At 38.4% G+C, this 22,249-nt stretch overlaps 1 protein-coding gene across 1 annotated transcript; it reads left to right on the top strand.

The window, feature by feature from the left end:
- Positions 1–475: 475 nt before the first annotated feature.
- snx27a (sorting nexin 27a) lies at positions 476–21,258 on the top strand. The gene is made up of 13 exons (XM_030146512.1): positions 476–910; positions 4,194–4,419; positions 5,919–6,111; positions 6,917–6,981; positions 7,327–7,431; positions 8,164–8,242; positions 10,445–10,608; positions 11,620–11,709; positions 13,621–13,770; positions 14,506–14,634; positions 15,655–15,714; positions 16,763–16,811; positions 17,083–21,258. The coding sequence occupies exons 1-13, from the start codon at positions 597–599 to the stop codon at positions 17,151–17,153; spliced, it is 1,695 nt and encodes a 564-aa protein (XP_030002372.1). The 5' UTR covers positions 476–596; the 3' UTR covers positions 17,154–21,258.
- Positions 21,259–22,249: the final 991 nt, after the last annotated feature.

Below are 22,249 nucleotides of genomic sequence, written 5' to 3'. Positions count from 1 at the left end.
GAGTGGAGGTACTTTGTTATCACACATTCCACAACTGGTGATGGATAATAATGTCTTGAGGGCTGACAACCTGCAAGCTCTCATTCCAAGAAAACACGCCTCTCGGGTCTTAAGTTAGTATAATGAAAACATTTATTTCACATGATAGTATCACTGATTCATATCTTTTGAGAGTCACAAGGCAGCAGAGGGTGAATGTGTGAAAAGATGTTTGGAAAAAAAACAAACAAAACAAAACCAAACATATGAACGTGACCTCATGGTGCGTTCAGGTGCATTCATTAAATCGGAAATAACACATTCCAAAATGTTAATTAACTTAATACTAATATAAACTTAACATATGTTTGCTTAGCTAACACTTTCCAGGATTATCCTCACTTTCTCTTGACAGGCTGAGTTTCAGACTGTCCAGACTTTCGGTGACGCCCCCGGGAAGTCACGTTGTGGGCCCGTATCTCGTGACGCTACCGAGGGGCGGGTTATCAACAACAGAGTGGGTCTGTGGAGGCAACCTTACGGAGCGACAGAGCCGGAGTGTTGTTTTCAAATTGCTAGAAGACACCGACTGGAGGGGGGTAGGGCCTACGGAGAAGATGGCGGATGTAGAAGGAGATGAAACTCGGCCAGCTTTCCCTGCATCGGCGTCCCGTAACGGCCCGGTTGTCGGTTCGTCAGCGGGCTCCGGAGGCCACACGGCGGCCACGGTCATGTCGGGTCCGCGGGTGGTGAGGATCGTCAAGTCGGAGTCGGGCTACGGTTTCAATGTTCGCGGTCAAGTTAGCGAAGGGGGACAGCTCCGGAGCATCAACGGGGAATTGTACGCCCCTCTTCAGCATGTCAGTGCTGTTTTACCCGGGGGTGCGGCGGACCGGGCTGGGATAGCGAAGGGTGACCGGATCCTGGAGGTGTAAGTACCCATTCACGTTAAAACCTGGTTGTTAGCACGGTATGCTAGCTACCAGTTAAGCTAGCTTGTGTTGATCTAATTTCAAGCATGTGTTAACGTTAGCAATCAAGATATACGTCACTGGCTGTTATGACAACGAAAGTAGCCGTTTATGCCCCTATCTAGTAATGTGTCTATGTTGTAGGGGGAAGGTACGTAAACATAGAAAAATTTCGGCTCAACAAGCTAGTGCTAGTTAGTTAAAGACAGAGCTAACCGCCTTACATAAGTTGGACAACAGCCTGTGCATGTTGATTAGCTTTAATGCTAGCCTGTTAGCACCCAGGTGGCTAACATCTTTTGGTGCTAGCCCAATTTGCGCAGTGACTGCTTCAGTGTTGATGAATTTTAAATGCCAGACTTGTTGACATTGCTGTGTCATATTTACAGTAGGGATGAGTAGTTTGACCCCGCCTGGAGACAGCGGATGGCAGTGTTGTCACTCAGATTCAGCATCATCCTGTCTGAGTGCGTGTCTGTCTGCTGAACCGCGGGTCAGACTGCTCCTCATGACAGGCATGTTGTTTACATGGGTCGGTTCGAGTGGCCTGGTGTTCCTGCCCTTTATCCTCTGTCTGTGTCCTTGAGACGTTTTGATTTACATGATTGGATCCTCAAGATACCTCGCAGAAGTGTTTGCCAGGAAAAGTAGTGAGCAAATGAGCAGACTGTTTGTAAAAACTGCCCTGGATGAGAGGCTAGTTACAACACTGAGCCTTAATGAAAGTGATCAAATATGCAAGTAGTCATGAATCTTTTCTTGCTTTAAAATCTGGTATATGTAAGTCAGTTATCTTTGTCCACATGGAGCTTTATTTGCAGACATTTAAAGTTTCTTAATGATACTATTCCTTTATGTTGTGGCAAATATTTAATCAGTTATTAATATGAATAGCCGATTTTGTAATGAAATTCTATGCATATGGTTGTTGAAGTCCATATAAGAGGCCAAATAAATGTCCTGATGTAAGGTATGAACAACAGAGACGTTTTTACTAAAGGCCAAACTTTTATGAAAACAGAAGAGAAACAAAAAAGGAAGAACACTTGTCTCACTATTACTTGCTGAGGCATCAAAAAGGTTTTACTCAACCTGTGTTCTTGCCATCTGTGCTGCTAATCTAGCTCATCGGTCATATGACAGAACCAGCAGTTATCATGTGACTTATTAACCAGCTTGACTACTTCACAGAATCTTAAAAGATCATTTAGTTACGTACGTCGTCAGAATTTCACTAAAGTTTTATGAACCTCAAAAGAAACTTGGAAAGGTGTGATTTATTGTCTCAGTATCTCTAGACTCACTGCTTGAGTGTAGTTCCTGTTAAACATTAGGAAGAAAAGAATGAATTGCGTGTGTAGTAGTAGTGAGTGTTGTAATTTTGAGATGTCAAATTTTCCATCAATTAAGTTTCTATTAGTCACATGCTTTGCTCTTAGGTCATAACAGAAATTTTGCTATTTAAAATATTTGGCTGATTCATGACTCATGATTTAGTCTTGCAGAAAGAATTTTGTTTGTGCTACTGGTCTTTTTTACACAAATCACCATAGCATTACACAACTTATTCACATATTAAAATACTATAAATACTGCTGTTGAATTATTTTTCTCTTCACTTTCTACTACTTTTAGTGCTTCTGAGTAACTGACACATTTTGTGACTTTGTTCTGTTTCTGTTATTTCTCTTGGCAAAGATAAGAATAATATCAGAGTGGGTGTTGTGACCAAAAATTCAGCCTTTTAGTTTCACTTTTTGTTCACTTCTTGCTTCCTTAATGTTGTTTTTCCATGCAACAACACAATCTCACAGTCATGTCCGGGCCATCATTGTTTTTATTTTCTGCTGATTTGCTCATGTGCATTATTGACTTTCTGATTTGTGTTAATACACTGATAAAGGTTATAATCAACAGTAGAGACAGGTAGTGGACAGATTCGTGCTTGTGCTTGCTCCTGCCTTTCCTGTGTCCGTCCCGCTGTTTCTCTTTGGAAGATTAGCAGAGACACCTGATGCTCGTGCCATCTGGCCTCAGCAGAGTCAAGTAGGGAGGTGTCTCACAGCACCAAAGAAGAGGGAGACAGTGTAGTAGATCTGGTTGCTCAGCACTCCCATTATTCTATTTATGAATGGAGCACAAAAACACAAAAAGTGACACTTGCATCGTGTTTGCAGCACTGATAAGATTGTCAACGAAATTATGACCAGCTGATCTCATCCCCTTTGGGCACAGCTGAACGCAGTGATCTGTTTACTTTTTATCTACAGGAAAAATCATCTGCCACGTCGCAGCATTAATTCACACTGTCTGCAGATCCATACAATTAAAGTTTTCTAAATGTTAGACCTTAGAGGCTTTTAAATTACCATACATTTGATTTTTAATTTAATTTCTTCATCTTTTTTTTCCCCTAGTAAAGTGTTTTGGGAGTGTTCTTAGTTTGATTGTAAAGCCCTTTGAAATATAAACAAAAACTGAATTGAATCTAATTTTATGTATCAGTCTTTTAGCCTCTTTTTGTTAAAGTGGACCAGGCTCCTCTCCAAGAAAGTCCACAGTACAAATAGAGATAAATCAACCTCGAGATGACGTTTCACAGACTATCAGTGTCAGCTAAACCTGCTCCGATGGCGTCTGACAGTCAGTGTCAGGCTTCACAACTGGAATTACTGACTTTTTGGGGGAAAAATACAAAAGATACACCTCCTCTTACCTAATTTTATGATTACTCTGATATTAAGTCTCATGTTTATTGATTAGAATTGTTTTGACTGATGTCCATTGAGTCAGATTTGTTTACTTAGGAATTCATCACTTTGACCTAGATGTTAATAAAGTTTTTGCAGTGTCAGTTACTTTCAGGGGTGATGGCAGCTTGTTTGTGTCTAACTACTGCTTTTATATTCACTTGACCTCCAGTTGCATATCTTTAAACCTACCACCTACCTAATAGACTGATATTTTCTTCATAATTGAATTTACCTCCTGACAAATGTACATCAGCCTAACTCACTATTTTTCTGCTATTGTAGAGGATCATGTAAATCACGTTTCCTATATCTGTATTATCACAAAACACAATATGCTTAAAACAAGTCTTAAACTTTGCTTAAAGATTATACTGAGGCCACAAAGCGTGAAAGTTCAATGTCTGATACTGTTAGAAACCTCGTAATATGATCCTGTGTGAAAACATTGCAGAAATCATTTCGCTGACTTTCCCTCCTCCTTCTCCTTCAGTAATGGGGTGAGCGTGGAGGGTGCGACGCATAAGCAGGTGGTGGACCTGATCCGAGCGGGAGAGAAGGAGCTGGTCCTGGCGGTGCTGTCGGTTCCACCCCAAGAGGCTGACGGGTTGGAAGGAGGAGAGGACGTCCAACCCAACTATGACTACAGTGATAAGCAGGCCGTGCCTATCTCCATACCCACCTACAAACATGTAGAGCAGCACTCGGAGAGGTTTGTGGTGAGTGCTGACTTCAGTTTTTCAAAAAAGTCAAGTTGCCTGCCCTCAAAACTTAACACACACCCAGTTATAAGTTATAAATGTGTAAATGTGTTTTTTTCTTTCTTTGTGGGTTTTACAAAACCTGTAATTTTTCAGTATCACTGGGTTTCATGCATTCTTAAAGTCAATTGGATTTTGATGAAATTGTATTTTTAGGTTGCATTAACTTTTTTTTTATTTTGTTCCAAACATCAGCACAAATTTGCTTTGGTCGCATTTTTACAAAATGTCTTGTCTCATGGAAATATTAGACATCTGGAAGTAGGAAGTTACAATAGTTTCCGTATTTAGTTAAGTCTAAGTTCAATGAGACATGGCTCAACAAATGCACTTGAACCACATGGCTGAATTATGCTGAAAATAAATAATTTGATGCTCACTGCATCTTGTCCAAGAAAACACACCTTCACACTTCATTTGCCAGTACAGACATGAAAAATAGAAATGTACTTAAGTCTTTGGCTACCCTAGGCATGTTTATTTTTGCAGGAATGTTATAAATGTACATGTTTATTTCTTAGTGTCTTTATTGAAGTACTACAAGACAGGACAGAAAATATGTGGACAGTATTAAAAACACACAAAATTAACTAAATGGCTTGAAAAAGTAGCTAAAAAATGCTTGACATGTCTAAATTAAACTAAGTGTAATACAGAGACTGAGACATGCATGTGTACTAAATGGTCATTCACATTTTGCACAGTTCTGTAGGTCTGAAATAATATTGTAATTGTGGTCTTAAAACTGTTTTAAAGCAGGCTTTGCTATCATTATGACACTTAAGTGCAAGATCTAAGTGTTTTTTCACAACTTTTAGCCCACAATTGCTTTACAGCTGTCGTTTTGTAATTTGATATTTTTATGGTGTAGAAACTTTCAAGGATTACTTGAAGACAGAGTGCTTATCTCATCACTGTACTGTTTTTTTCTTGTTAATGTTTGAGTGTAACAGGAGCGGCTTTTAGTTAAAATCCCCCAAACCGCCCAGAAACCTATGGAACAACTTGCTTAAATTAACTTGCACTTCTACTAGATGAACAAAGCTTGGATAAAAATTAGGAAAAAATTGTAACAAAGGATAAATAATACAGGCAATTATAAAAGTTGGAAAAACAGTACAAATATTTAACTTAGACAGTAATTTAAAAAGAAAGATCAGTAAGATCAGTGCAAAAGGTAGTTGATAAATGATGTCACATCTTGAAAATAGTGAAAATATTAATCCATAACAGCAATAAAAGCAGTAAAAAGGAGGACGGACCTAAATTAATAAAGTAATAGGTGGTCAGGATAGTAAGTAAAATAAAGTAAAAATAAATGAAAGGAGTACAAACTACGAAACAAGGAGTATAAATGCTAAAATAATTTAAGAAGTGATTTAAAAGAGGTAAAATATGCATTGTAATATTCATTGTAATTCACTGTGAGCTGACTGTCCTTTGTTTTCTGGCTGCAGGTGTATAACGTGTACATGTCGGGTAGACAGCTCTGCTCAAAGCGCTACCGGGAGTTTGCCATCCTGCACCAGAACCTGAAGAGAGAGTTCTCCAACTTCAACTTCCCAAAGCTTCCCGGTAAATGGCCGTTCTCCTTGTCTGAACAGCAGCTCGACGCTCGGCGCAGAGGCCTGGAGGAATATCTGGAGCGAGGTAGGGTCACTGGCCTGTAACCACACGTGTGCTGATTTTTTTTTTTTTTTTTTGTAAGTGAAGCCAAAAAGATGTTGAACTCCCGATCCATATGTTGTTCCAGGAAGCAGGGTTACAGCCTATAAAGACTGATGAGCAACAGTTAAATTATGTATATAGAACAGGATGTCTGCAGAGCCTTTACATTTGATCGTCCTATATCAAGGCCTTAATTATCGTTAAAATTGAGAATTAATCTTTAAATTTGACACTCAAAGGTCTTTAAAAATCCAGTCACAATAAATAATTTTTCCATATTTGCTTTGGAGAGAATTTGTCAAAATTGTGATTAGCCTTCAGCATTTTATCAGAACAGAGATGGGAATAAGTGGAGCCTCCAGTCATCATTAATGGATGGAGGGCTTCAGGTATTAGCTTTAGCAGCAGAAACATTAGTCATGGACAAATGGAAATGAAACATTAGCTGGACTGAAATATGGTTGCACTGTTATTTATGTGAATGTAAGGTTTTAAATTTGAGCAAAGACACCTTTAAAAATGTCCTAAAAAGTCTTAAGTTTGACCTCCACCCTGCAGACACACTGTAGAGTAAATACAGCAATCTGATTTATTGTGAAGATCCCGATTCTCTGTGATGTGTTTTACTGTAAATGTAACCTGAGAACTGGTTGTCGTCATCAGAAGTGGAAATATTTTTTTCCATGAAAACATACTGAACATTGTGACATTTTGCTGTCCTTTATTTAATTTGATTTTCTTTTGAGTTCACATTTTCTCTTCAATCTTTGTGTCTGTTTGTATCTAGTTTGCTCTGTACGGGTAATCGGTGAGAGTGACATCATGCAGGAGTTTCTCTCTGAATCAGATGAGGTATGCATCCCATTTCAAGTGTTTTGTCAACATTTATCCACAATTTAGTGTTAATGTTTGGCTTTTTTTTTTTTACGAGTGAGCTGAAATTCAATTAGTGATTTCTGGTATTTGACAAACAATCAAACAGTCAAATTTATGGCCTTGTTTGTGTTCTGAGGATCAGGAGATCAACAGAACAGAACTGCACATTTAATAAAGCATGTTTTTATGGCTTTTCATCAGATGAACAGAAGGTTTTGGTTTTGTTATTTGTCGTTTATATCCAAAAGGACTTGGTCACTACGGTTACACCTTTAATAAGCTTGAATTTCTAAGTCTCTGCATCTGTTCTTGTCCTTGTAGAACTACAACGGAGTGACAGATGTAGAACTGCGGATAGCTCTACCGGACAAAACCACCATCTCTGTGAGAGTCCGCAAGAACAGCACCACAGACCAGGTGTACCAGGTGAGATCACATGACATCTCCTAGGTTTATGCTCTCGTATACGTAGACATCTTCATTATTTAGATATTACCTTAGGTTTGACAGGGTTCGTACGGGTGCTTGAAATTCTTGAAAATGCTTGAATTTCAATGTTTTGTTTTTAAGGTCTGAAAAGTGCTTGAATTTTAGTTTAAGTGCTTGCAATTCTAACTCTATGATGTGATTTAATTAATTATTTGTAATATTAATTCTGCCAGGTTAGATGCCAAGCCAAAGCTACTTACAGAGAGGTAATGCATTGTGAAAAATAAAACTTTGTCAAAAATGTAAATTAGCGGGTGTTCTCAGGTCCACTCCAGGTAAATTTTTATCAGTGTGAGTGTCTGAAGAACCCCAGGTGGCTTCCCTTTTTGTGGATAAAACTTTGCGTTCTCCTTTTAATTTCTAAACTTTTTACTATTATGAAACATAATTTTAGATGTTTATACATCATTGTGATAAAAATGAAAAAATAATCATGAGTACATGTATTCCTGTAGAAATGTATTTTACCCCACTGATGAGGGGCTGTGCTGGAAACATTTGAAAATGACCCTTAAAAGTGCTTGAATTTGACCTTAAAAAATTTGTACGAACCCTGGATTTGATTCATGCGTTTGCAACATAACATTTCCATTTTATGTCCCTTTATAGCCTGTTGAGTAGTGCTTTTCTCATTTGGCTGACTTTGTGACTGTTTTGCATTTCCTGTAGGCTTTAGTGATGAAGATTGGAATGGACAGTATTATGGCGAGCTACTTTGCCCTTTTCGAAGTCATCAACCACTCCTTTGGTAAGAACTATTTATTTTCACACTACGATTTCCACAGGTCCCCAGGAAGTCTCAATAATCTGAATTTTAGACCTCAAATCTGCCATTTTACTATATGATTTGAACAAGTCTTACAACTGATTGGATTATGAAGTTAAAAGCAAATAGAACTGATGGAATCTGTTGGATGAGACCAAATGTTTTCAAGAACAAACCAGTCCAGCTGAACTTCCAAAACAACGAAGGATGAACAATGACCAGAGTAAATGAGAACTTAAACAGACATTATGAAGTTAACATTACTTTCAGAAAGCACTGTTAACATCAGTCTAAAGTGTTTTGGCAGATAAATGTTTTGGTCAAATTGTAAAAAAACCCCAAAAAACCTGCAAGACAAAGCAAACATAAATGGAATAAGTACGAATGCAAATTGTGCAGCGTGACCAGAATGTATTGGAGCGCACCCAGCAGTTCTGTGATGTGGTTTGTGGTCGGTCTAGTTTGGCTAACTAACTGATAATTAACCACTTTTAGAAGCTGAGTTCAGGTAGTTTCTGTTAGCAGTGCTTTCGTTTAACGTGTAAGTGCAGGTTCAACCGGATCTGTCCGGAGAACAAAATATTGAATTATTGGTTGAAACCTGCTGAAAAGAACAGAGTTAAGGCAGCGTCACCAGGGTCTTAAAAGTCTTGAATTTGCAAATCTGCATTTAATACCTTAAAAAAGTTTTTCAAAGGTATTAAATTTGAAGTTATGTTGGTATAGACTTGTTTGCTATATTGTGCGTAAATGTGTCTGCGAAATGTCCAAGCTGCAACGGAAGTAATGTTAGTCTACTCAGTTCCAACCTGACAATTTATATTGAAATTAGGAACCAGTTATTGATAACTTTGCAGCCACCAGTGTGAAATGATCACAGAACATTCAGCCTAACATGTGCAGATGTTAGTTGCCTGAGAAAGGTGACTTTGGGAACTTTAACCCTTTCATGCATAGTTGTCACTACAGCGGACAGCTATTCTACAGCTGTTCTCTTATATATTCATGGGGTTTGTTGTTTTAGTTCCATATCAGCCAACACAGCGGACACTTATGCACCATCCCATACACTGCAAGTCACACTATTACAGTAACTTTGCTGTTCTTGATAAACCTGATCTGCAGTAACATGTTTAAGTGTAAATCAATTGCTTGTCATTATTGTGAAACAGTTTGGGGTTTTTTTACATAAAGGTTTTTTTTTGTTTTTTTTTGCATATTATCTCCATGAAGTGAGTAATGACTAGTATTAGTGTACGTTAAAATGTGAGAAAACATCAGATTAGCTGCATTAAAAGTGTTGTTTCATAGTTTTCACATGATCTATCAGTAAATACATGCTTCTTTGCTTCAAAAATTAAATGCATTGTGTCAAACTGAGTGGGCATTTTTTGAACTCCATGGAAAAATAGATTCATAACAAAATTTTCAATCGCATTGTTTTTTTCATGCCTAAAGAGGAATAAAAACACTCAAGAAAATACATTTTGATTAAGGTTCTCATAGTTCATGCATGAAAGGGTTAAGGGACAGCTCACAAGCAAAAAGTAACCATTTATTTATTTATTTGTTTGTTTGTTTATAACATGCAAAGAAACTAAATAAAGCTAAACAGAGCAAAAGAAGACAAAAACAAAATAACATTTAAATGAACAGAATCTATCTTCAAGTACGTGCAAGTCTGAAGTTTGCACAGTCGAAAAGGAGTTGGAAGAAGTTGAAGCTTATGTGTACTTAAGTAACCATGGGAAAGTGCAAATGTAATAATGCCTGGTTGGAAAAAAGATCAATCTCGACCTGGTTGACACATGTGGAGGGGAACGGCTGTGAAATGGGCATTAAATTATGTTCTGAATAGTCTTAAAAAGGTCTTAAATGTAACTTGTAGAAACCTGTAGGAACCCTGTTTACCTTCAGCAAGAAAACATTCAAATGAGGAACTGTGTTATTTAAAGTCTGGTCACATACATAAAGCCCTCTGCGTGCTGACTTCATCACGAGTATTATTTATCTGGATGGAGTCTTCTCACTGGTTAATTTAGCGCCTTTGGCCTCGGGGTGTGTTCATTTCTAGACATCAAGGGCAGGTAAATGGGAACAGGTTAGAAATAAACATTTTTTTTCACTAAACAAACATCGCTCCTGTTCTTGACTCCTTCTCCTGGTTTTTCTTTTCTGTTTCAGTGCGGAAGCTGGCGCCTAATGAGTTTCCCCACAAGCTCTATGTGCAGAACTACACATCAGCGGTGCCGGGGACTTGCTTGGCGCTCCGCAAATGGTTGTTCAGCTTCCAGGAGGAGGAGCTGCTCCGAGACAACCCGCTGGCACTGCACTACTGCTTTCACCAGGTAATAACAATAATTGAATCCCGTCGGTATGGACTTAAGGGACCTCAGCAGAAAATTAGATCCGCTGGGTTTTTTTCCATCGTGGGTTTACATGTCCCGCTTTGAGCAGGAAACATATTGAAACAAGCCTGTAACGTATATATTTCCATCTGCACTTTCGGTCACGGGTGATTTAATTATTAAGTTATTTGACAGTCCCAAAGTTGCCTCAAGGGGCTGCTTTACCGTCATAAACTCCTCCATCCTTTCTGCTGCCATCATCACAGCTAATTATTACTGAAAATGACTTCGCTGGTTATTCTGTTAGTCCAGACATAACACGAGTGTTATTAGCAGTAGCATATGACGGCAACAGTCAGACAGATTAAAGCACAGCAGACGTTCTTATCAACTGTTTTTGGGAAGTCTTTTACAGAGATGACCTTTTCAATCATCGGTTTATGCAACAGGGATCTGAACTAAAATCATTTATCACCACTAAATGTCAAACTCATGTCTCACAGATGCCTATTACATGCCCTAATGATGAACTTCCTGAATACAAACAGGAAAAATAACTCAAATGTTACCACATAACTTGGAACATTCCTCAAGCTATGAAATCCTTTCCTGTTTTGTTTTGGTTTTTTTTTGTTATAAAGTGTGCACAGGAAAAAAAATACAATCCAAATGCAAATGTACATTAAAAATAGCAGCAACAGCAGTAGCCTACAGGCATCCTCTAACCAGCGAAGGTCAGTTACCTGAAGCATTCGAGGCATGTGAGGTTCAGCAGTGACCCAATAAAGCAGTGTCTAAAAGTAAAGTCAGCGCATGTAGCTGCTTGCACTCCTGACTAGCATGAAAACAGATCTACTCAGAATGTTTACAAGAGTCCATTGTTGCCCCTGGGAGACCTGTTTCTGCATGTATCATTTCTCTTAAATCTTTTATTGTTTTTATTTTGCGACCTCTGCTCCATAAATGGTGTTCTTTCTCCTTCCACCACCCCCCCCCCCCATGTCTGTCCAGGCATTGGATGATGTGAAGAAGGGATTCATAAAAACAGAGGACAAATCCTACCAGCTGCAGAAACTGGCAGAGCAGCGCAAGATGGCCACGGTCAGTCCCACAGACCAGTCTTTGTTCAGGGAGGGGGCGCGGGGATGAATACACTTTCTAACCCGCCGACCAGAGCCATCGCCAAAACGTTACCAGATAAAAACGAACGGGAAAACCAGGAGCCCTTTCACATTTCAGAATAAAGCTTTCTATGGCGTAAATACTGATACAGTCAGTGGGTTTATATTGACGGCGGAAAAACATTAACTGTAAAGATAAAACTATTTTGTCGCAGCTGAATTTCAACACTATTTAGTTAGGCAACGACTGTGTTTACCTGCACATAATATCCTAACTGTATTCCTACAAAGCTTTTTACATGGATAATATACCTGTTTACTCTGATTAGCAAAGTTTCTCCTCCTCCCTCTTTCACTCCTTCCTCCATTACCCTCATGGAAAGGTTTACACGGCCATATTTGCAAATATCCGAAAACCTGTTGATGTCCAAGTCTGTCATTATGTTTTAAAGTAGGTGTGTTTGTGCCTCGAATCAGAAATGCTGGCTTTTATTTTGGGCACGCATCGCCAGCTGCTTGGTTTGTGCACAACTTACAAATGAAACGACTGAGGTTATTAGTCACAACCTGCAGTAAAAACCCTAAGTGAGAAGCATATTATGAATCTATGCATGTTCATAAAAGCTGAATAATATCAACACTGGCTTAGCCTGAAAATACCACAGAATAAACCTTAATTCAGAATATCCAAATGGAATATGCTGCCTAAAATGCTCATATATTTGAATATTAATGTGCATGTAAACACAGTCAGACTTTATTAAAGGGGTCATATTTATCTAAACCCACTTTTATTAGTCTTTGGTTCATTTATTTGTGTATTTGGACCCTAATAGTTCATAAAGTTTGAATTTGAACCCTCCAGGTGCTGCAAAGCTATCTTTATATTCATTCCGGCAAAAATCGAGTGGATTTCTACAACCTGTTTTAATTCCTGCTTAATTTGTTACATTTTATAACTAGTTACATCACAACAATTGCACATATAAGGTCAAGACTTCAGACGAAGATTTCTCCGAGTACAACATAATTGTTTGTCAGCAGCAGCGGTTGTAGTAAAAACTGAAAATACTATATATTTTTAAAATATAATACAATCAAAAGAATGGAAAAACAACTTTTATTTTTGATTTGTACATGAATAATGAAATGAGTTTTTTTCTTTTTCTGATTGTGGATTCTCAATTGAATGTGAAAAGAACGAATGATACACAGATTTTTATCTTACAGCAGCAACATTTTGTCATATATCCAGTTTATTCATGTGCTGAATGCCTTTACATATACAGAAACATGTAGAAGTCATAGTCCAACATTTGGTTTGTTAGTTTATTAAGGTTCTCAAGAACAAAAATACACATTCCTCAGTCTTATAATCTGGATACATGTGAAGTATGTACAGCAGGAAAAGCAAGTTTCAGGGGAAAAAACAGCTTCTATAAATGAAAGTGATCATATTTAATGTGACCTCCATTTTAACCCTTTTGTTCACACAATATGAGATTTATTGCATTAATTTCCTGATCTTTTATTCTAGGTTTCATTCAACTAATGTCAGATGTTTCTAATAGTTTGTGCTGCCTCTTGTCATGGGGTCAGAGGTCACGATAAATAGTGACTTTAATTTTTACAACACATTTAATTCAGATTTCTGTGTCAATTTTTAAGGCTTTGCACATATTTCTTCTATTTCCTTGTACCCAAAGAAAAGAGAATGAGAAATAAATATGTATGATCATGTTCATTTCAACCCTGCAATAACAGCAATCCTAATGGTAGCCTTATACATTTGCACACTACTGTAAATATCTGAATAATTACCATCAGGTCCTGGTTTAAACTGTTATTTTTAATTGTTATGTGACTGTCGTGTGTCCTTTGTGTGTGTTAGTACCTGAGCCTGTTGCGGTCATGTGAAGGCTACAACGAGGTGGTGTTCCCCCACTGTTCCTGCGACTCCAGGAGGAAGGGGCACGTCATCACCGCTATCAGCATCAATCACTTTAAGCTGCATGCTTGCACAGAGGACGGCACACTTGAGGTGAGTGTTTCTATATTTGCGTTCGCCAAAGAGGAAGAGCGGTCCTTATTTAGTTTTTACCTTCGAGGGGAACATGGTGGTTGTTTAGCTGAAAGGGGTCATATTTTGCTAAACCCACTTTTATTAGTCTTTGGTTCATTTATTTGTGTATTTGGACCCTAATAGTTCAAACAGTTTGAATTTGAACCCTCCAGGTGCTGCAAAGCTATCTTTATATTCATTCCCTGCAAAAATCTTGTGGATTTCTTCAACCTGTTTCAATTCCTGCTTAATTTGTTACATTTTATAACTTGTTACGTCATGACATTTGCACATGTAAGGTCAAAGCTTACAGTAAACGTTTCTCCGAACACCCCATAATTGTTTGTCAGCAGCAGCGGTTGTAGTAAAAACGGAAAATATGTCCAATCTTCGAGCCGATTACCTAAAATGTTCAGTTGTTGGTTGTATTAACAAACACAAGTGGCTGAATGGGACAGAGAAGCACGGTCAACAACCTGGAGGGGGTGGGCTCATTTGCATTTAAAGGGCCAGCGCTCAAAACTACCTTTCTGGTGTCATTACTCAGAAATAGGGTTGAAGATGGACCTGTGGAGTTGAATTAATGAAGAATTCAGACCCAAGCAGAGCATTTACAGTTTATGCAGACCACAGGGAAATGTTTAAAAATGCATAATTCCATTTAAAAAAAGTAAAATGTCACTCCTTTAAACGCTGTCAACTGTGTCCCCTCAGAACCAGGTGATAGCTTTCGAGTGGGCGGAGATGCAGCGCTGGGACACTGACGAGGAAGGGATGGCGTTTTGTTTCGAGTACGCAAGAGGAGAGAAGAAACCTCGCTGGGTGAAGATCTTCACTCCATATGTGAGTGTGCAGACGTCGGCTCTGCTGGCCAATATATCATTAACTGTTTATATTGTATGTGAAGTAGTGGAAAAAAAGCTTTCAAACACTCATAAAGTTTTACACAATCTCAAATATCATGTTGACATATTTGTGGAAAAGCCTTTTTTGTTTTTTTTTTCTCATTTTGTTTTTATTGAAAAAGATAACAAAATATGTCCAACATTACCTTTCATACAGATGTTATCTAGTAGAGCCATTTTTGTATTTCTTATTTTATACATACAAAAGTGTAAAAGAAAAACAAACAAAAAAAAACCCAAACATATGAAGTGGGTGCTTCGTTTCGGTATTTTTCACTTAAAAACAATCACAGCGTTACAGTACCTCTAGGTTCTTTAAACATTACACATTTATGCTGAATAACATAAAAAATAAATATAGGGAGATTATAAAACAGACATTTTTAGAGGAGTGATACAAATTCTGGGTGGCTGGAGGATACAAACTTGATCAATTTGTCCCAAATATGATCAAATTTATCCCTCTGGATTCTGATGGACTAAGTCCTTTTTTGTGTTTCAGTGTGTTCCAAATTATTATTTTTTTGTTTATTGTTCACAAGGAAAAAAAAACCCCAAATGGACAGTTTCAACATGTCATGTCCTGGATGTGTTTCATTATTTTGCTGAAACATCCAGTTTTCACCCCAGTACAACAGAGCATGTGCAGTAGGAGAATGGAACAATGACGTACTGATTCTTACTGCAATATAACACAAATACATGGGGGTGTCCAAAAACTCTTTTCCATCCCTGTATTTATTCAGTTAGGTTGATCTTGGAGAATTAATAGGTCAGATTGGTCTTTGTAGACGTAGACTCTTTATTATTAATCTGAATTATTAAAGCGACATTACTTCATTTTCATCTGAATAGAGAGAAACAGCAAATAAAACATGTATAAAATAACTTGCTGTTATTTCAGGGTGATTGTATTGTACTGTAAGATCTGCTAAGTGTTGTTTTCTTTTTCTCCCAGTTTAACTACATGCATGAATGCTTTGAGAGGGTCTTTTGTGAGCTGAAATGGAGGAAACAGGTACAGACCACTCCTTTCCTCTTTTATTCTTGGAAGCGCATGACTCCGCTTATAAAATCTGAACTAATTATAACCAGTGGTGGAAGCACTTTTACTCAATACTCAACAGTTTGAGGTATTTGTACTATACATTTTATGCAGCCGTATACTATTATATAGCACTACATTTCAGAGGCAAACATACTTTTTACATTAGTTTATCATCCCCTTACTTTACAATGAAAAGCACGTCTCCAGATGTGTTGATTTTACATGTTTGTGATAAATTTGGAAGTGGTGTTTTATGGGCTAAGAAAAAGAGAAATGGCACTAACTGCTGGTAACCGGCCTCTTTTTCTGAGCTTATAAAAAGTTGACTTTACAGCAACACTTATGATCTTAAAAAATGACACTTATTGTAGATTAAACTGCACATTTAGGAGTAAAATGAGCTCAACATTACCCATGTACAGCAGTTACAGCTTGGTGACATGGACAAAAAGTTCAATCTCGACTTTATTTTATCGACAATGTGCAGTTTTATTTGATTAATTTCTTGAATACATGAATAGAAGACAAAATTACTCAAAAAATACACATTCATTACTAAAACTATGTCATATCTGACTGGAGAAACACATAATATTACAGGAAGGAGGCAGGTTGCATTTTGGATTTTTACAGAGCAAATAAAAAAAAGTCTTCACAGGAACAACCTTTAATTTTGAGATTTAGATGTTTTTCTTGATTTTCAAAAAGTAAACTCTCAATCACATGAATTCAGTACCCTTCCTAGCCCTGACATCAGTAAAACGAACACATCTCATATAGAGATAATAGTCACACACCACTACTACAAAGGGACTCCATTTTATTCCAAATGTAGTTTGAGTACATTTTGCTGAGTACATCTGAATGTGGAACTGTTACTTGTATATGAGTATTTTCAATGTGGTGTTAGTACTTTATGAAAAAGGATCTTCCACTGGTTAAAACTGATGATTAGGTTCATTATTATGAACAGAAGTGAAGTGGACACTGACCTCTGTACTTCCTGTTATATCATCAGGTTGAGGAAGAAGCATCTGACAAAGACAATAAAAACTGCAGTAACAATGGTAAGCAGTATTTGTACATATTTTTCTCCCCTAAATGCAGAACACTGATTTTCTTAGTGACACGGGTGGTAAAAAATGACTTGGAAAAATGGATTCCATGCTTCAGCGTCAATGATTTTAAAACACAGTTTAAAAAAAAAAAAAAAAAAAAAAAAAGAAAGGAAATGTCACAGTTAGGCACCGACATCTGTGTTAAAATTGGTTTTCAGTCTCATGACTTTCGATAAAGCCCATCATTGATGGATGTTCCCTGAACGTCTCTCTGTTCCAGAGTATCTGCCTCCTCTGGAGACACAGCAGAAGGGATGGCGCCACCTAGGGGGAGAGATCGCAACATCCTAAAACCATCAGTCCTCATCTAATCCAGAATTGGTCCACTTGCATCATCACAGCCACTTCAGAGCGCCCATTGACAAACACAGACCTGAGTGACAGACTGAGGTGATCCACGCCCCGAAACAAACGGAAGTGACCAATTTGGGAAATAGGAACCGTCACACTTGACAAAAAAAAAATCCAGGGATACACACACTGCAAGAAGAGCAATGAAGGAAAATAAACAAAAGCCAACTTACATGTCATTTACTAGATCTCCATAGTGTGTCTTTTGTTTTCCTCCATGCATCTGCCCTGTGATGTGAGGCACTGGCAGGACAGGACAGACACAAACACCTGATGATATACATAGTACGTAGAGTGTGTGACCGGCTGGAGCCCCCACGGTGCAGAGGGAGCACTTCAGAGATACCCCACTCCAATGCGGGAGCCCATATCTGGGACGGGATCGTGACAGTCACTCTGAAGCCTTCAGCCTGGCCCTCATCTGCAGAACTGAGAAGAGCTGATGGGGGTGAATATAGGGAGGGAGGGAAACGAGGTAAAAAAATATCAGGGGGGGAATTTCACTTCTTTCACAGGCAGTGATTGAACAAAGTCATGCTTAACACTGATGCTGGACATTGACACAAAAATGTTTTTATGTGTGGAATCAGAGGTATTCTGTCAGAAAACACAAATACGACTAACTGAAGACATACAGGAGACATGTTCATAATGTGTTTAACCGTTTTAATTCTGATAAAATGTAGGTTAATATAAGAGCTAGAGCATTTGGTTTCTTGGTCTAACATTGAAAACTAACTGCATTCAAGCTGCTCTTAATTTTTCACATTTTCTGCTGGTTTTACGCACACTCCTTCAGAACGACATCTGTTGGGAGTCGGCCATTAATGTCAGCATGGATATTTATCCCCTCCCAAGTGTTTTATTGTGGTGATTCTGCAGAGCTTGGAGGTTGAGAGGCACAGGCTTTCTTAATTGTCTGCAGCAGACATTACCTCTTAAACAAAACATTTGGGGGTTTTTTGGATCAAAGCATTAATGTTTCAGAATTGTCTCACATTCTGCATGACAAAAAACTGACAGATTGCAAATGATCTGTGTTAGCAGATTCTGTGACAAACTAGGACAGGTTAAGGTGCAGTTTTTCCAGCAGGCAGCAGGGAGCAGCAGAGTGTAAGCGAGCTGTAGTGGCACATTCTGAGCAGAAACTGAATCTGAATCTTCCCAGAGCTTCTTAAAGAGCGATCCCTCGGGCTCTGTAACTCACCCACCAAAGTATCACTCCTCTGCAGTTTGTCCATTAACCACATCAGGAGGACAGATGGCTTGTGCGAGTGTGTGAGTGTGTGTGTGTTACAGTGAGGAGATGGTGCATGAAGTAGAGTGACTGCAACCACAGCCACCAGCATACATAGCAATGCAGGCGCCGTCTGCCTCTTATGAACCTAAATGGATTCAGTATTAGTTATTTGTCTGTGTGTAAAGCACACAACAGACGATACAGGAGTTTTACTGTTTGCAATGATTTCTTTTATTTGTTGTTTTGAGAAGCATTTCATTTTTTATTAGATGAAGATAATGCATTTGTGATTTTCTTTATCTGTTCAAACATTTGAATCTGTCTTTAAGTGTGTAGAGCGCACTAGTTTAGTTGGAGGTTCTGACATAAAAACAGCCTCTGTTTGGAGTTTGTAACTGTATTAATTTCACCTGAATGCAATAGTTTTGTTTATCCCACTAAGGGCTAGTAGTAGTCTTTACCATACTGCATAACTCTTCTGCTTCCCTCGCCTTCAGGCAACAACCAAAAAACTGAAACTCAGAGTGAGCACGGGTTCCAAGTTTCACTTTAGTAAACACGGTGTTTTTGTTTTCCACTCGAGCTCAGCTTTTGGTTCAATAAAATGTTTATTTCATGCTTAGATTTAGCTCTAATTTGGTTTCAGTCAGTCTTACCTTGGAGCGTGCTTGTAGATGTATGTGTGCTGTGTGTGTGTGTGTGTGTCCTCTGTGTTTATCATTGACATTGCTGATAAGCTTTTAGGCTCTGATTGGACGTGTCTGATGAGCTGTCGGCGTTAGAGCCAGCAAATGAAGATGGGGTTTTGTATCTGTAAGACACCAGACAGATGGAGACAAATGGGAGGCGTCTCCTATTGTCTGGCTAACATTCACAGCATCTCACCAGCTTTTTTTAGCATAACATACACACACACACACACTCGCACACACACTTGTCTCCTCGCTACACTAGCTTTTGGGGTTTAACGAAAGTATTAAGGGAAGCATCACTGATTTTCTTCTTTCTTTGTTTGTTTTTCCTTATTGATTTGTAGGCTCTGAGGACAGGCCTTAGTTACACATGAGGTTATATAGGAATTTGTGTGATTCTGCACAAGCGTTTTTATGTTTGTTTTTTTTGCATTTCCACAAACATCCGTGCGGTGTGCAGTTAAGACTGCTGCATTTGACAGCCAAAGTGACAGCCAGTTTAGAGATGGATGACAGAAGAATTGGAGGTGTTCAGGCATGACGTGTTGTTTTGTTTTTTGTTTTTTTTCTTTGTAAAAGGTAGGGTAGATGGATAGAGGTGTGTGTTGGCCTGTCTGTCCTCTGCTCTTACTCTCCAGGTTGGTCTCCCACCATCACAAGGGGATGTGGTTGCCGTGGCAGCACCACGTTGGCGCAACACACTCAGTGCAGCCTCTGTTTTATTCCTGTCAGCCAACTGACTCCCTCCTCCCAATAATGTATTCTAAGCAGTGTTTTTTACTGTTTGATGTTTGTTCTCTGTCCCTGTGGCTTGTGCTGCTGTGAATACGCTTTTTTAGAAAGCTGCTGTTTTCATTTGCTTTGGGTTTTTTTTTTTTTTTTCTTAATTTAAATTTTTTTTGGTGTGTGTTTTGGTTTGTCTCGTCTTAGCTAAGTGCCATCTTATGCGCAGTCAGTCACAGGCAGGTGTGCGTACCGTCACATGTTGTCCGTTTTCAGCCATCGGTGAGGTAAATGTCATAGTAACAGTGTTTAGGTGAAAGCAGAGCGATAACAGGAATGTTAAGAAGCACGTCTTTGTATGGTTGGCCCGTGTTTGATATGTTTTTGGATTTTTTTTTTTTTTATTCGTCAGTGTTCGCAGTGCTGTGGAGCACCTGTGTTTGTATTCGAGATGCTGGACAGCTTGTAAGTGAATGATTCTCTACTAAAAAAATATATAAATATATATGATTGACTTTCACACTGAAGCGCATTGGAAGGTACAATAAACACGGCAGCAGCAGAACAGATACAGGATGGATTTGTTTATGGATGACATGTGAGGCTCAAAAAGTTTGTGATCCCAGCCGCCACTGATGCGGTCACCTAAATGATGCTGTTGCTATGGTAACACACCAGCTTTCTGAGCCTCGCGTGTCGGTCCAGCGTTCAGTGGCGGTTATCGTTTGCAGCATTTCACACAAGGCTCTGGCTCCGGTGGCGGCGTTTATCTTTTCTAAGACACTGTTGCTTCAGTCAGACCCACTGTGTCGGCCTCCGCAGCAGCAGCAGCGCTTTTGTGTAGACGTAATGTTCGTTGACCTCCCGGACGACGCATCCGGTTTTCGGGGGCACGATGCTGAACCCACGTTTCGACAGACATGGTCCAACCTTTGACTAACATGACGGGTGGATGTAAGTGCTGTTTAAAAAGTGTTAGCCTTTGTGTAATTTCTGTTCGTTGCTTTAAAAACACAGGAGTTTTCCATGGAAAGTAGGCAATGACATTAATTAAAAACCTAAACCTTTGTTGTCAGTCTTCAGCATAACCTGTATATAGTTGTTTTAAAAAGAAAAGAATATCCTTTGGACAAAATGCACTCTTGTTTCTCCAACTCAAAACTTTTATTTATTTAAGCAGAAATTATAAAGATTGGGGAAATGATAGTGTAAGATGCTAGAGCCACTGTTGATCATTAATTTTATGCATTAGGGCTGGTTGTTTGGAGGATTAGCTAGCTCCACAATGAAGCAAACAGTTTAGAAGACAAGCAGCGTCACATTTACTAAAGACATCACTTAACAACTGATGCAGAACTAGGCTACAAAACGGAGAGTTTTATATCTAAAAATAAAAAAAGAAAACAATGAAGGTTTACTAACCAATATAAGAAAAAAGGAAAAAAAAGGTTTGAAATGTTGTGTAGAGTAATAAATTGTAACAATATTTTAAATAAAGTTATATATTGGGAAAAATGCTGTTGTTGCTGTTGTTGTTTCTTCTGCATTTTCTTTTTCTTTATGAGATGTGAAATGAACTGTGATCTTGTTTGCTTTACGCTCGCTGTAAACTACACCAGGGTTGTTAAATAATAAGACGCAGGTAATGTTTATCAGTTTATGGATTCTGTCAGATCCAGTGGGACCTGGACACTCTCAGGACTGCTGATAGTAAAGACATAAAGTACTAAAGCAGCAACACTGTGCTCATCAGGGACAGATGAACTCCAGAGCACAGGTGCCAAACATACGGCCCGCCGGCCAAAACCAGCCTGTGGGATGAATTTGTGAAACGCAAAAACTGCACTGAAGATATTAACAATCACAGATGTCAAAATCATTTTAGTTCAGGTTCCACATACAGAGCAATTTAATCTAAAGTGGATCAGACCAGTAAAATACTATCATAATAATCTATAAATAATGACAATTCCAAAATTTTCTCTTTGTTTTAGTGCGAAGAAGTAAAATTACATGGAAATATTTAAATTTAGAAACTTTTACAAAAAATGGGAATAATCTGAACAAATATGAACAACCTGAAATGTCTTAAGAGAGGTATGTGCTATTTGATTCATATTCTGCCTGGTATTAAATGTGTGTATTTGTAGATCCACTGTGATCTATTAAGATGTAAGTTACATGTGTAAATGATGAACAGAGGCCTAATATTGTTAAAATGGCACTTATATTTCTTAAGACAATTCAGGTTCATGTTATTCACATTTTTAATCAGGGTTTCTGCAGGTCATTAAAAAGCATTAAAAGTCATTAAATAGATTTTGTGGAAATTAAGGCGTTAAATGACATTAAAAAGAATTCAATTTGATGTCAAGAGGCAT

The sequence above is a fragment of the Sphaeramia orbicularis genome, chromosome 11 (genome assembly GCF_902148855.1).
Source record: "Sphaeramia orbicularis chromosome 11, fSphaOr1.1, whole genome shotgun sequence".
Lineage (NCBI taxonomy): Eukaryota > Metazoa > Chordata > Actinopteri > Kurtiformes > Apogonidae > Sphaeramia > Sphaeramia orbicularis.
The sequence above is the reverse complement of the archived record's forward strand: the minus strand, read 5'-3'. Positions and strand labels throughout refer to the sequence as shown.